Raw genomic sequence first — 16,274 nt, forward strand, 5'->3', positions numbered from 1 at the left:
TTGAGTTTGTAGAACGAACTGATTCCAAGTGTATTTATTAAACTCTAGAAGATTCCTAAGCTCATTTGACACACCTGGTAACGAGGTAATCAAACGTAGCGATCGAAATTTAATGCCCCGAATACACAGATACCATCCGTATGTTAAGGAATTTCACATCTTTCGAAAACGCAGCCGGGGCTCCGTAAAGATAGGAAGCCTCGAATGCGTACCTAAAGTAGGTTGCATACTTGAACATATGCATTTTCTACCACATTAAGAGTGGAGTAAGTTTAAGGAACTGTTTCTAATTTTGTAATAGTAAGATCCTTGAAGTTATTTGTCACACCTCTTAGTGAGTTAAAAATGAGTTTTAAACTTTGCCAAAATTAAAATGTTTACTCAGATATTTTGTACAAAAAATATTAATAATAATAATTATAATATCTACGCGTCGGTTTTGGCCTCATGTAAGGCCGTCTGGTTGTACATCTATTACACATGAAACTGTTTGATTGCCATTTTGGTTTATGTAATAATTCTAAAAGTTTTTTATAGTCCTCGTCTTGTTTTTTTTTTTCTCTTGCTTTTCTTTCGTTTTCTTCTTGCTGCTTCTTTTTCTCCAATCTTTCCTTTTCTCGTTCTATTTCTTGTTGCTTTTCTTTTTCTTTTTGCCGTGCTAATTCCTCTTCTTTTTCTTTTAGCCGTGCTAATTCCTCTTCTTTTTCTTTTTCTTTTTGCCGTGCTAATTCCTCTTCTTTTTCTATTTCTTTTTGCCGTTCTAATTCCTCTTCTTTTTCTTTTTCTTTTTGCCGTGCTAATTCCTCTTCTTTTTCTTTTTCTTTTTGCCGTGCTAATTCCTCTTCTTTTTCTTTTTCTATTTGCCGTGCTAATTCCTCTTCTTTTTCTTTTTCTTTTTGCCGTGCTAATTCCTCTTCCTTTTCTTTTTCTTTTTGCCGTGCTAATTCCTCTTCTTTTTCTTTTTCTTTTTGCCGTGCTAATTCCTCTTCTTTTTCTTTTTCTTTTTGCCTTGCTAGTTCCTTTTCTTTTTCAGTGTCTTTTTCTTGTTCCTTTTCTTTTTGTCCTTATTTATATTAATATTAATGTTAATATGTACATTAATATTCGTATTATTATGAGTTTTAACATTCGTATTATTACTTTCTAATTTGGTGCCGATCTTGTTATTATCATGATCCTTTGCATCTTCAGCTTGGCAAACGAAGTAATTTCTACCGTCACAGAAATATTTATAAAAGTGTCCGGAATATAAATAAACACAATGGGCATCAGGATTCTTATTGGGTTCCCCTTCATTCCATTTCAAAAAAGGTGCTGTCTCACCGGAGACCAAAGAAACGTACTCGTCCTTTTTAGCAAGATCACTGATGTCCAGCCAATACCACTTGGAATCGAGTTTCTGACGGAGTAGGTGCAGTTCATCCTCGTCTTTGGGTGTCGCCAGATGACCTCCAATCTCACGACATGTACTCGCCGCACTAAACCAATCCTTTTTGACATTCGGCTCGATATAAAAGTACCCCGAACCCAACTTCTCAAATTGAGAATGGATTGTGCCATTGTTCGGAACTTTCTTTAATTCCAGCGAACTGTGTAGGGCTTTGATTGCTTCTTGCAATGATATCTGCTGGGACATTGATTTCACCTTTTGTTCCATTTTAGCCAGAAGCTCCTTTAATTGACTTTCCACCTTGTCTTGCAGTGCCTTTAATTGCTTTTCGATGACTTCTTGATGGCCTGCAATTCTGTCCAGCGTTCCGTGCGTTTCATTCAATATAGAAGATTCAGCCTCTTGTTCATGCCTCTGCCGGTTGGCTACGTGCTCAAGCACTGGCGATAGTTCCACTAGACACACTTCCTCCCTCTTTTGAAGTGCGTCGTGTGGTGGAATTTCGGGACACCTATGGCTCTTCATTTCAGCAAGGGCTTTGTAAGGACCGCATGAAACAAATGCGAATAAAATATAAGTAGCGTACCTTAACATATTGTGTTTGTAGAACGAACTGATTTTTAATATATTTTTGAACTCTAGAAGATTCCTTAGCTCGTTTGTCACACCTGGTACCGAGGTAATCAAACGTATCAATCGAAATTGAATCCCTTGAATACTCAGATAACGTAAGTATTACATGTATTTCGCAATAAAACTAGACTTTTTTAAGGGGGGTTATTATTATAGTTAATTCGGCCAAAAAAAGGACTGTTTTCATGAATTTTTTTCACACGATACGGTTAATGTCAGATCAATTATTTTATAAGCATATCATAGTACAACATTTATGCTATTTTAGTGATTAGGCTTGATAAATAAGTATAAATTTGAATTTGCATTATTTGTCTAATATTTTTATAAAGTATATATATTCTTGATCAGGATCACCTCCTGAGTTGATATAGCCATGTCCGTCTGTCCGTCTGTCTGTTTCTACGCAAACTAGTCTCTCAGTTTTAAAGATATCGAACTGAAACTTTGCACACACCCTTCTTTCCTTTGCACGCAGTATATATGTCGGAACGGCCGGGATCGGCCGACTATATCCTATAGCTGCCATATAACTGATTGATCGGAAATGCCATAACTTTGATGTTTGTAAAGTTAGGAAGCTGGGATTTTCTATGGGTTTTATATTTGGTTAGTCAATCCGACCTACCAAATTTCATAAGGATCGGCCGACTATATCCTATAGCTGCCATATAACTGAATGATCGGAAATGCCATAACTTTAATGTTTGTAAATTTAGGAAGTTGGGATTTTCTATGGGTTTTATTTTTGGCCAATCAATCCGACCTACCAAACTTCATAAGGATCGGCCGACTATATCCTATAGCCGCCATATAACTGATTAATCGGAAATGCCATAACTTTGGTGTTTGTAAAGTTAGGAAGTTGGGATTTTCTATGGGTTTTATTTTTGGCCAATCAATCCGACCTACCAAACTTCATAAGGATCGGCCGAATATATCCTATAGCTGCCATATAACTGAACGATTGGAAATGCCATAACTTTGGTGTTTTTAAAGTTAGGAAGTTTGGATTTTTTATGAGTATTAGGAATGCATCATATGAATAATTCTGGAGAATATAATTTAAAGAGTATTCTGCAAGGGTATATCAACTTCGGCTCCGCCCGAAGTTAGCTTTCCTTTCTTGTTGTTTTTAGTAATATAGGCATAGAAATCGAAATGTAGTGGATTTGTAATAATCGCAAGGGTATATAAACTTCGGCTTGCCGAAGTTTACTTCCTTCCTTATTTGATTGCTGAGTTCTGTTTCTGGATGCAGCTGGAGTTAAAAAGCTCAGATAAGCCAAAAATATTTTAGATGGAAGAAATTAAAAAGCATCACCAAGCGTTTTTAAATCCATCAGTCTGATCCAGTTCGATTTACCTGCTTGGGACTTTTAAGGGTCGGTTTCTAGACTGTGATATGGGTAAAACCTATAATTCAATCCTTAACTATTTAAGAGTCTTCTTGAAAATCTCAAAGTCGTAAAATACTGTTTGATAAGCGCAAATAAACGATAAATAAAAACAGTTGTTATATAGTTTTGTATTCAGGAAATAAGATTTCATTTTATTTACAAAAGACCATTTTGCTTTTAAAAATGTGAAGGAAGTTACCACCAGTAATATAAATAGCTCCAATCACTACTAAATGAATATTTAAGAGAAGGATAATTGTAGCTATAATCACTGCTATATGATTATGTAGGCTTCACTTTCTTAATTTTCTTACACTTCTTCTTCTTACACTTCGACTTACAAGTCTTCTTACATTTCTTCGACTTACAAGTCTTCTTACATTTTTTATTGCCTTTTTCGTTTTCGTTTTCCTGTTCTTCTTTTTCCTGTTTTTCTTTTCCCTTTTTTTCTTTTTCCATTTTTTCTTTTTCCTTCCTTCTTGTTTTTCTTTTTCTTGTTTTTCTCTTTCCTGTTTTTCTTTTTCTAGTTTTTCTCTTTCCTGTTTTTCTTTTTCCTCTTTTTCTTTTTCCTGCTTTTCTTTTTCCTGTTTTTCTTTTTCCTCTTTTTCTTTTTCCATTTTTTCTATTTCCTTTTTCTCTTGTTCCTGTTTTTCTCTTTCCTGTTTTTCTTTTTCCTCTTTTTCTTGTTCCTCTTTTTCTTTTTCCTTTTTTTCTTGTTCCTTTTTTTCTTTTTCCTGTTTTTCCTTTTCCTGTTTTTCTTTTTCCATTTTTTCTTTTTTCTTTTTTTCTTGTTCCTTTTTTTTTTGTTCCTGTTTTTCTTTTTTCTGTTTTTCTTTTTCCTGTTTTTCTTTTTCCTGTCTTTCTTTTTCCTGTTTTTCTTTTTCCTGTTTTTCTTTTTCCTGTTTTTCTTTTTCCTGTTTTTCTTTTTCCTGCTTTTCTTTTTCGTGTTTTTCTTTTTCCTTATTTATATTAATATTAATGTTAACATTTATGTTGACATTAGTATTATTATGATTTATAACATTCGTATTATTACTTCCCATGTTGTTATTATTATGATCCTTGGCATCTTCGGCTTGGCAAACGAAGTATTTTTTTTCGTTACAGAAATATTTATAATAGTGTCCGGCATATATATAAATACAGTGCGTATCAAAATTCTTATTGGGTTCCCCTTCATTCCACTTCAAACAAGAGAGAACGCTATAGTTGGGTGCCCCGACTATCAGATACCCGTTACTCAGGTAAAGGGAGTGCGAGGGAGATGGAGATAGAAACTTTGATCACGCATAACTTTTTAACGAATGGTCCGATTTGAAAAATTTCTTCTACATTTCGATAGGTATTGATAAACACAATAAAACTGCATTTTTACTTTTCCGAAATATTAAAATTTTTAAAATCGTATATAAGCGATTGTGCGTAGGAACTCCTAGAATCTGCATGCAAAATGCCAATCTTCTTTACTTTATAGGGTCGGAAACGCTTCCTTCTAGCTGTTACATACTTTTGCACGAATACAATATACCCTTTTACTCTACGAGTAACGGGTATAAAAAGGTGCTATATCACCGGAGACCAAAGAAATGTACTCGTCCTTTTTAGCAAGATCACTGATGTCCAGCCAATACCACTTGGAATCGAGCTTATGACGGAGTAGGTGCAGTTCATCCTCGTCTTTGGGTGTCGCCAGATGACCTCCCATCCCACGACATGTACTCGCCGCACTGAACCAATCCATTCTGACATTCGTCTCGATATAAAAGTACCTCGAGCCCAACTTCTCAAATTGAGAATGGATTGTGCCATATTTCGAAACACTCTTTACCTCAAGGGAACAGTAAAGGGCATTGATTGCTACCTGCAAGGATATCTGTTGGGATACTATATTAACTTTTTGTTCCATTAAAGCCAGAAGCTTTTTTATTTGGCTTTCCACCTTGTAATGTACAGCCTTCAATTGCTTTTCGATGACTTGTTGATGGCCTAAAATTCTGTCCAGAACTCCTTGCGTTTCATTAAATATAACAAGTCCAGCGTCTTTTTCATGCCTCTGCCGGCCGGCTTCGTGCTCAAGCACTGGTGATAGTTCCACTAGACACACTTCTTCCCTCTTTTCGGGACACCTATGGGTCCTCATTTCAGCAAGGGCTTTGTAAAGACCGCTTGAAACAAAGGCGAATAAAATATAGGTAGCGTACTTTAGCATAGTGAGTTTGTAGAACGAACTGATTCCAAGTATATTTATTAAACTCTAGAAGATTCCTAACGAGGTAATCAAACGTAGCGATCGAAATTTAATGCCCCAATACACAGATACCATCTGTATGTTAAGGAATTTCACATCTTTCGAAAACTCAGCCGGGGCTCCGTAAAGATAGGAAGCCTCGAATGCGTACCTAAAGTAGGTTGCATACTTGAACATATGCATTTTCTACCACATTAAGAGTGGAGTAAGTTTAAGGAACTGTTTCTAATTTTGTAATAGTAAGATCCTTGAAGTTATTTGTCACACCTATTAGTGAGTTGAAAATGAGACTTTGCCAAAATTAAAATGTTTACTCAAATATTTTATACAAAAGTAATTAATAATAATAATAATCATCCAAATAATAGGTGGGCTTTGGTCTCTTCCATGGCCGTATGGTTGTTAATATACCTTGTGTATAACAACACGCGGGTTTTTGTACGTTAGACCACGATAAGTATGGATGCGCTATTTTAAAATCCTCATATGAACAACAACACTTGTTTGATGGATACACTTTTGGTTTATTTAATAATGCTAAAAGTTTTTTATAGTCCTCGTCTTGTTTTTTTTTTTCTCTTGCTTTTCTTTCGTTTTCTTCTTGCTGCTCCTTTTTCTTTAATCTTTCCTTTTCTCGTTCTATTTCTTGTTGCTTTTCTTTTTCTTTTTGCCGTGCTAATTCCTCCTCTTTTTCTTTTTCTTTTATTCGTGCTAATTCTTCTTCTTTTTCTTTTTCTTTTTGACGTGCTAATTCCTCTTCTTTTTCTTTTTGCCGTGCTAATTCCTCTTCTTTTTCTTTTTCTTTTTGCCGTGCCAATTCCTCTTCCTTTTCTTTTTGCCGTGCTAATTCCTCTTCTTTTTCTTTTTCTTTTTGCCGTGCTAATTCCTCTTCTTTTTCTTTTTCTTTTTGCCGTGCTAATTCCTCTTCCTTTTCTTTTTCTTTTTGCCGTGCTAATTCCTCTTCTTTTTCTTTTTCTTTTTGCCGTGCTAATTCCTCTTCTTTTTCTTTTTCTTTTTGCCTTGCTAGTTCCTTTTCTTTTTCAGTGTCTTTTTCTTGTTCCTTTTCTTTTTTGTCCTTATTTATATTAATATTAATGTTAATATGTACATTAATATTCGTATTATTATGAGTTTTAACATTCGTATTATTACTTTCTAATTTGGTGCCGATCTTGTTATTATCATGATCCTTTGCATCTACAGCTTGGCAAACGAAGTAATTTCTACCGTCACAGAAATATTTATAAAAGTGTCCGGAATATAAATAAACACAATGAGCATCAGGATTCTTATTGGGTTCCCCTTCATTCCATTTCAAAAAAGGTGCTGTCTCACCGGAGACCAAAGAAACGTACTCGTCCTTTTTAGCAAGATCACTGATGTCCAGCCAATACCACTTGGAATCGAGTTTCTGACGGAGTAGGTGCAGTTCATCCTCGTCTTTGGGTGTCGCCAGATGACCTCCAATCTCACGACATGTACTCGCCGCACTAAACCAATCCTTTTTGACATTCGGCTCGATATAAAAGTACCCCGAACCCAACTTCTCAAATTGAGAATGGATTGTGCCATTTTTCGGAACTTTCTTTAATTCCAGCGAACTGCGAAGGGCTTTGATTGCTTCTTGCAATGATATCTGCTGGGACATTGATTTCACCTTTTGTTCCATTTTAGCCAGAAGCTCCTTTAATTGACTTTCCACCTTGTCTTGCAGTGCCTTTAATTGCTTTTCGATGACTTCTTGATGGCCTGCAATTCTGTACAGCGTTCCGTGCGTTTCATTCAATATAGAAGATTCAGCCTCTTGTTCATGCCTCGGCCGGTTGGCTACGTGCTCAAGCACTGGCGATAGTTCCACTAGACACACTTCCTCCCTCTTTTGAAGTGCGTCGTGTGGTGGAATTTCGGGACACCTATGGCTCTTCATTTCAGCAAGGGCTTTGTAAGGACCGCATGAAACAAATGCGAATAAAATATAAGTAGCGTACCTTAACATATTGTGTTTGTAGAACGAACTGATTTTTAATATATTTTTGAACTCTAGAAGATTCCTTAGCTCGTTTGTCACACCTGGTAACGAGGTAATCAAACGGAACGATCGAAATTGATTGCCCCGAATACTAAGATAACATACAGCTGCGGTCATGAAAATAGTAGTGTACTTAAGGGCACTTAGGAAGAATAACCAAATGAAAATCGCAATTTATTTTAGCCAATCTGGACATGGCATTACGTCGATCCAAACCTAGCCCTAGCGTGCTTTCTAGTGTGTTCGTTTTATTGTTGGAACGTCCACTTAAAGGGCATTTGCCAACTGGCCTATGGTAGCATTATGTTTTTTAAAACATCGACGTACACATTTTTGTCCATTATCAAATGGATGGGACCCATACCAGCAAAAGAGAAACAAGCCCAAATCATGATGCACAGGCCACCGTGTTTAAAAGTATTTTTTGTGTAGTTTGGGCAATATTCGTAAATGGGTGGACTTCGAACATACTATCTACACGCTGTACCACCAAATATAACAATCTTACTCTCGTCAGTCTCAATGGGCCAGTTTCTATGCACTTTTGCATATTTAATTCTTGCTATTAGGTGCCTCCTGTTCAAAAGGGGCTCCTTTATGGGACTTCTGGCAAACAAATTATTGTTAGTTTTGGTTAGTTCTTGTCAGACTTCATTTTTTTTATATCTCCTGCGGACGAAAATGGATGCATCTTGGCATATTGCACGATCTGTCTGTCATCCAAATTTGTAGTTTTTAATTCCCACCACGATTTTCGGTCTTCGATTTATAGTAAATAGCTTTAAAAATCATGGTAGTTGAAAATCCAACAATTTTTTAAATATCCTTGTAATTTGTTCCTTCATTTATTAGCTTAGATAAAAAACTTCTTATTTCGGACAAGCAATGCTCTACCCGACCCACTTAAAAATTAAGAAATTGTAATCATTAGAATTAATTATTTTCTATTTAACTTACTAATTCCGCTAAAAACAAACAACATTTTTTATTAGATTTGTTTTCATTATTTCTATTATTTCACTGAACGGCCAATTTAGTATGCATCTACTTATTATCCTCCAAAATGGCATGGAACTGGCAAAAACTAAAGCAACTTTCTCTATTTTTTCCTGACATTCCATTTTGATCAAAAATTGAAATTATAATCCACTAATAACTGTAAAAGAAACGAAAATTTATATTCTAATGTAGTGTTGAGTTGCACTACTATTTACATGACCGCAACAGTACGTATGTAGAGGAATTTCACTCTTTTGGCTTCACGCGGTTGCTCTCCAGGAAAGTGTGGAGAGCTTTTAGTTTTCCGAGCCTTTAGTGCTAGCATTTCGATTTCCATCTTTTTTTGAATCGCCTGCAATGGTCGACTGTGTCTTTTTCCGGACTTTCAATCCAGACTATTTTTTTCTGGGTTTCGTTCAGTTTGACTTCGTCAGTAGAGTACCTAAAGTAGGTTGCATACATGAACATTAATGAACCCCCGTTTTCATCTTTTGCAAGGTTGATTTACCTAGATATTTTATTCAAAAGTTATTAAGGAAAAAATATTAAGCTTAACGAGATCTATATAAAGAGTTGTAGTTAAAGTTAAATTTGTCTTCTTCTTAAGGGGGGCATGGTATTTAAATTTTTTCTGAATGCACAACATTTGAAGAATATTGCGTTAAAATTTTAGATTCATCCGAGTAAAACTTCCGAAGTAATGGGCAGTTGAACGTAGGTGAGTTAGCTCGTTTTGTATGTGATTTTTCGGTGTACAAAACTTTAAAAACGCTCTCCTGAAATTCCAAAGTCGGTGAACACGATACTGCAAAATCTACTAAACGAATCGTTTTGAAATTTTGCACACAATTTCTGTACCTAAATCCGCAGGTACTGACGTCGAGTTTTTTTTTTTAATTATTATTTTTTATTTATAATAACAAATATATCGAATTTTTAGGCTAAAATCACGTTTTTGACTTTAAAGTCCAAAATTTTTTTTATTAGAATTTGTGAAAACGTAGTTTAAATGTTGTACTTTACAATGGTTATAAAATAATTGATCTGACATACGGTTGTCGCGTGAAAAAATTCATGAAAATACCCCTTTTTCTATGTTACTCATTCTTAAGAGAATTTCTTCGTTGCGATTTCTTGCTTCTCGTTCTTTTCTTTGTTTTTCTCGGTCTCTTTCTTCTTGCTGCTTCTGGTTTTTTTTCTAGTTCATTTTCTAGTTCTATTTCTCTTTGCTTTTCTTATTCTATTTCTTTTTGCTTTTCTTTTTGCCGTGCTAATTCCTCTTCTTTTTCTTTTTGCCTTGCTAATTCCTCTTCTATTTCTTTTTTCATTTTGCCGTGCTAATTCCTCTTCTTTTTCTTTTTGCCGTGTTAATTCCTGTTCTTTTTCTTTTTACCTTGCTAGTTCCTTTTCTTTTTCAGTGTCTTTTTCTTGTTCCTTTTCTTTGTTGTCCTTATTTATATTAATATTAATGTTAATATGTACATTAATATTCGTATTATTATGAGTTTTAACATTCGTATTATTACTTTCTAATTTGGTGCCGATCTTGTTATTATTATGATCCTTTGCATCTACAGCTTAGCAATCGAAGTAATTTCTACCGCCACAGAAATATTTATAAAAGTGTCCGGAATATATATAAACACAATGGGCATCAGGATTCTTATTGGGTTCCCCTTCATTCCATTTCAAAAAAGGTGCTGTCTCACCGGAGACCAAAGAAACGTACTCGTCCTTTTTAGCAAGATCACTGATGTCCAGCCAATACCACTTGGAATCGAGTTTCTGACGGAGTAGGTGCAGTTCATCCTCGTCTTTGGGTGTCGCCAGATGACCTCCAATCTTACGACATGTTCTCGCCGCACTAAACCAATCCTTTTTGACATTCGGCTCGATATAAAAGTACCCCGAACCCAACTTCTCAAATTGAGAATGGATTGTGCCATTTTTCGGAACTTTCTTTAATTCCAGCGAACTGTGAAGGGCTTGGATTGCTTCTTGCAATGATATCTGCTGGGACATTGATTTCACCTTTGGTTCCATTTTAGCTAGAAGCTCCTTTAAAAAAAAGTTTAAATTCCATGGCCAGTTTATTAGTCTATTACATAAATAAATAAAAAAAATGAAGCCATGAGGTAAACATCGTATATTTAATCGCTTCGTAGGACAGCTTTAAATAAAATTATACTGTTTTCTGTATCTTATTGGGCTAATTGGCAAATGAAAAAAAAAGTATTGCTGCACATTCCCTCCTTCATTTCTCCTTTGAATAAATGAAGGCAACGCTGGTTCATTTTGGCCTCTGGCCTATTTTTTGCCCATTTAAAAAAAGGGGGTTTGCCTCCCGTGGCAAAGGAAAGAAATTCACCCGATTTGGCCAGGTCTGTAATGTCCAACCAATAGTCATTAGATGAGGTTTTCATATTAATGGCATCCAGTTCCACTTGATTTTGAATTGTCGCCAGGTGAGCACCTAACTGATGGCATTTGCTGGCCGCACCAAACCAATCAAGTCCCTTTTCCTTCTCAATGTAAAAGTACCTCGAGCCAATCTTCTGAAATTGCTTAGGAATTTCAGTATTTGACTTCACGCGGTTGCTCGCTATAGAAGTCTGGAGAGCTTTTATTGTTTCCTGCAGGGACAATTCCAGGCTCTTCAAATCGCCCGAAATTGCCATCTTGGCCTCAAGCGCTCCCAATTCGATTTCCATCTTTTTTTGAATCGCCTGCAATTTGTCGACTGTATCTTTTTCCTGACTTTCAATCCTGACTAGTTTTTTCTGGGTTTCGTTCCGTTTGACCTCGTCAGTAGAGCGCTGGTTGTTTGCAATGTGCTCAAGCACTGGCGATAGTTCCACGAGGCAGACTTCTCCGCGAAGTGTTGGAGTTTTGGGACACTGATCCGCTGCTTGGGCTCCGAAAAGATCGGAAGCCACGAATGCGTACAAAAAGTAGGTTGCGTACTTGAACATATTGATTTTCTATAACATCAAGAGGGGAGTATGTTTAAAGAACTGATTCTGAATTTTTTTAATATGGATTTCCATGAATCTTTTGTCACACCTCTTAGCGACTAATAAACCGTAAAATGTGCAGTTTTCAATATTGACGACGTTAATTTGATTGGATCAGATGAATTATAAAGAGACTAAAACTTTTTAAATAAAAAACAAGAAAGGAAAAACACCAAAGTTATGGCATTTTCAATCGTTCAGTTATATGGCAGCTATATGATATAGTCAGCCGATTTTATGAAATTTGTTAGTTCAGATTAATTGGCCAAATATAAAACCCATAGAAAATCCCCAGCTTCCTAACTTTACAAACACCAAAGTTATGGCATTTCCGATCAATCAGTTATATGGCAGCTATAGAATATAGTCGGCCGATCCCGGCCGTTCCGACTTATATACTGCGTGCAAAGAAAAGAAGGGTGTGTGCAAAGTTTCAATTCGATATCTTCAAAACTGAGAGACTAGTTCGCGTAGAAACAGACAGACGGACAGACAGACGGACAGACAGACGGACAGACAGACGGACAGACAGACGGACAGACAGACGGACAGACAGACGGACAGACAGACGGACAGACGGACATGCTTGTATCAACTCAGGAGGTGATCCTGATCAAGAATATATATACTTTATAGGGTCGGAGATGTCTCCTTCACTGCGTTGCACACTTTTGACCAAAATTATAATACCCTCTGCAAGGGTTTAAAAAGGGCACTCTCTGTTCGGCGTGTAATTAAAATTTTTACTATATTAATATATGGCTATGCCGTGGTGTCTAAAGACACGGACACTAAATATTTTTATCTTATGGCTTATCCATTTGCATGGGAGACACATGCAGTTTGTATCCCGTTTGTATCACGGGATCCACAAAAAAATCAGTCGCTGAGAAATTGCTCAATTATAAATTGCTCAACTCGACGAACCCGGCTTGGTTTTCCATTTTCCGCGCTTTTGAACGTCCGAGGAGTTGTCCAATAAGAAAACAAGAGAGAACGCTATAGTCGAGTGCCTCGACTATTAGATACCCGTTACTCAGCTAAACAACTTAATATTATAATTGTCGGGCAATTGCTACTGTGTACAAAGTAAATACATACATATGTATATGCTTACATACATACACACATATGCCATTGTTTGACTCAGACCTCCGATTTGGCTAACTTGATTTGATTTGCATAGTTCTTGGGATATAGTTCGGTATTGACAAATGAAAACCATCGCAATTTCATTTAATATAAATCCTTATCGAGAATTAACGTTGACTCTGTTGAGCACCTTGGCCAGCTGTTCCAAAGTCATCCGTTAGATGGCGCTATTGTATTGCGGAAATGTAGGCGCTAGCCAGGCTTAAGCGTTTAATGGGTTTTAGGGCGTTAGAGTGGGCGTGGCAAACTTTTATTAGGCCAATCGATAGGTATTGATGAAACAAATACATATCAATTAAAATTTTCATAATAGCATTAAAACTGTGGCCACGGCTTGTGGCTTGTGGGCGTCAGAGGGGGCGTGGCACCATTTTGAAATAAACTTGCGCTGCGTAGGAACTCCTTATCTTGCCAATCTTCTAGCTTTTATAGTTTCCGAGATCTCAGCGTTCATACGGACAGACAGACAGACGGACAAACGGACATGGCTAGATCGACTCGGCTAGTGATCCTGAACAAGATAATATATACTTTATAGGGTCGGAAAAGCTTCCTTCTACCTGTTACATACTTTTGCACGAATACAATATACCCTTTTACTCTACGAGTAACGGGTATAATTAGCATTTTGGGCAATGCCTTGGCAGCAAACTGCTGCCATGTAAGCAACTAATTAACATGTCACTCAGTTGCAGCAGCAACAGACCGCAGCAGCCAATGCGGGGTTTTTTCTCTCAAATACCTGACCATTCACTAAAGTTACGCATGAGGCTTAAGTTTAATGGAAATAGAAGCACGGCGCAATGTTGTTAACCCCCTAAGCCCCTTTCTCGCCCGATTTGCAGCAACCTGTTGCTTCGGATACTAAGAAAATCTCTCACGAGTTTCGAATTTGCCAAAGCGGCGCAAAAGAAAAATAGCCAAAAAGAAAACGTTTAACATTTTGAATTTATTAGCCAAAAAATTGTTGTTGGGAGCTTGGAGAGGTTACTCAGTCTTTACTCTTTTGTGCACAGAAAATAAATTTTAGAAAAGAAAATCATTAAACTTAAAACATATGAAACTTTTAAAATAGTTTTAGATAACATATTAAAAAAATCCCTGTAAACCTAAAAATAATATAAAATACTGCTTTTATTATTATTTTTTGATTTTACTATACAAAAATAGAAAGCACAAAGAAAAACGATATAAAAATCAATATTATTGTTAATTTTTTCCAAGTGTTCGTCATTTTTTTGAGGTTATCTCTTGGCTGTCGTTTGCACGGCGCTAATTATCGCTGCTAATGATGCTTTAAAAGGCAGTCGTCGACGACAGGCGGTCCAGCACCAGCTGTATATATAGCCTGGGATTCAGGTTAAGCTACTGGACAGGTCTGGACCTTCTTTTCTCCGCCCGGAAACCCCTGCCCTTTTTGCGATGCTCCTTTCGTTCATCGCATGAGTAATTGACAATTTGCTGAAGTCAGCGTGTCTCTGCTCTTCTACGTGACCATCGCAGAATGATCTGGTCGGAGGATCCCCGGCTCAGTCCCTTACCATCGAGGGTATTTGTATATGTTAATTGTGTGACTAATGACAGTCGACTTGTCATATTTTTATCAGCTGTTTCATTTCTGTTTCGTTTTCTTTTGCTAGTTACTAGTTTTGGGCCCAATAAGAGTTCAGATCGCGTTCTAACCCATCACCGAAAATGTCCAGTGCAAAACCATTATAAAAGTTAGAAATCAGGAAAAATGGATTACGAAAATAAAAACAAAATATATTCTTTTCGCATGTATGAATCGAAATTTATTTTGGGAACATTTGTTCCCAAAACCTGATTTTAAATTAGCTCCTTTAACTACACATAAAATGAAAGTTTTTAAAAAGTTCTGAAGTGCAAATTTGACGAAGGGTGGTAAACGAAAAAATTAAGATTTATGAGTGCCAATTGCAACACCGCTGGTGTGTTCCTTAAGGCAGGTTTGCACCTTGTTGGCGCCCAAAGCCTGATTTTTTTCTGGAATTTATTTCTTGGAAAGTATGGTAGATGTGGGAATAAAATTTTAGCCAGTTGTAGGGTACAGTTTATTGAAGCTACACAATTTTTTTGAGTGCGATCCAAGCGAAGGGGGAGGGGAGTACCCAACAATGGCGGCATGTCCGCGAAAAACTCGTCCTCATGGCGGATTTTTTGGAATTTTAAGAAATAATCTGAAACGCAAAAAACGAATATATTCTTAATCTGTACACTTGCTTGCATGGCTTGAACTAGGATAATTGAAAAAACATAAAAAATGCAAAAATGATGAGCTTTTGAAAAAAAAATCGTTTTTTTCCTCATTTTTTCGTTACTCATTATTTTTTTAAATAAACAATTTTTAATATTTTCAAAAGATCCTAGTCTATGCCATGCACATACTTCTGAGGAACATGTATAAAAAATTTCATGACGATTGCTGAATTTTTGCGGCTTGTACGACTTCCGCCAACTCGGAAAACATGGTTTCGAGAAAAACGCGTTTGAAAATTTGCACTATAATGGCAACGCGCTTGACACCGGTCCACCAAACGGCCGATAACTTTCGTAATTCAAGAGATTTCGACTCTTCGAAATTTTAGGAGAGTAAAAATAAAACATGTATGTATCCGAAACTGCAAAAAAAAAAATTGATTTTTTTGACCTCACAAGGTGCAAGCCTGCCTTAAATGAATACGTAGAACATTTTATACATCCCTAGCATAAAGACATTTGTTTACTTCATTGATGATCGCTAATCTGGGTTACTTGTGTGTCAAATTAACGCTCTTAAGGAGCAAAATGGAAGATATGAATACGAGCTTCGAGACGCCCACAAACTCACGACAATACTCACACACTAAGATCAATCCCCTTTGAATAAGAAAAACCGTAAATACCAGCATTAAAAAAAAACAACAAAAAACTCAATCAAATGTCGAAACTTGAAAATCGTGATCATGGTCCTGGCTCATTCCGCCCTCCCCACAGTCCTTTCCTTGGGTTTTTTAATGGTTGTTGGCTCTAGGCGGTAGCTACTGCAACAACACCAAGTCAAACAGAGGTAACAAAAAAAATCTAAGAAAAACCCCAGAAAAAACAACAAACGGTAGCTGCAAACAAGACAAAAGACAAACTTATCGTTTGAATTATCGACATTCATTTGCATTTTGCGACCCTGCGAGATATCCCCTCACATTCCCTTTCCCAGTCCGTCTTCTAAAATCTAGAGACATTCAGAGTAACAGAGAGAAAAATAGTAGGAAATACAAAAAAAACGGCGAAAAATCATTTGAATTGAATGACAATAGTCTCGGGTTTAATTCGATAGCTAGGGGGAGTAAAAATATCACCTATAAGAAAAACAAATGTGATATGTATACTCTGGAATCCCGATTCTAGTCTT

At 36.5% G+C, this 16,274-nt stretch overlaps 2 protein-coding genes across 2 annotated transcripts; both read right to left on the reverse strand.

Annotated features, from left to right (window-relative positions):
- Positions 1-4,952: 4,952 nt before the first annotated feature.
- Positions 4,953-5,723, reverse strand: LOC108049083 (accessory gland protein Acp29AB-like). Its single transcript, XM_017130134.2, has one exon. It carries the CDS (start codon positions 5,630-5,632, stop codon positions 4,961-4,963), a length of 672 nt encoding a protein of 223 aa, XP_016985623.2. The 5' UTR covers positions 5,633-5,723; the 3' UTR covers positions 4,953-4,960.
- A 5,047-nt stretch (positions 5,724-10,770) lies between these two features.
- LOC108049082 (accessory gland protein Acp29AB) lies at positions 10,771-11,688 on the reverse strand. Its single transcript, XM_017130133.2, has one exon. It carries the CDS (start codon positions 11,669-11,671, stop codon positions 10,901-10,903), a length of 771 nt encoding a protein of 256 aa, XP_016985622.1. The 5' UTR covers positions 11,672-11,688; the 3' UTR covers positions 10,771-10,900.
- Positions 11,689-16,274: the final 4,586 nt, after the last annotated feature.

This window comes from Drosophila rhopaloa, unplaced genomic scaffold, assembly GCF_018152115.1.
Source record: "Drosophila rhopaloa isolate 14029-0021.01 unplaced genomic scaffold, ASM1815211v1 contig_2, whole genome shotgun sequence".
In the NCBI taxonomy this organism is placed as follows: domain Eukaryota; kingdom Metazoa; phylum Arthropoda; class Insecta; order Diptera; family Drosophilidae; genus Drosophila; species Drosophila rhopaloa.

Excerpts from the sequence above, each read along its gene's own strand:
- LOC108049083 (XM_017130134.2), bottom strand. The coding sequence starts at position 5,632 with ATGCTAAAGTACGCTACCTATATTTTATTCGCCTTTGTTTCAAGCGGT.
- LOC108049082 (XM_017130133.2), bottom strand. The coding sequence starts at position 11,671 with ATGTTCAAGTACGCAACCTACTTTTTGTACGCATTCGTGGCTTCCGAT.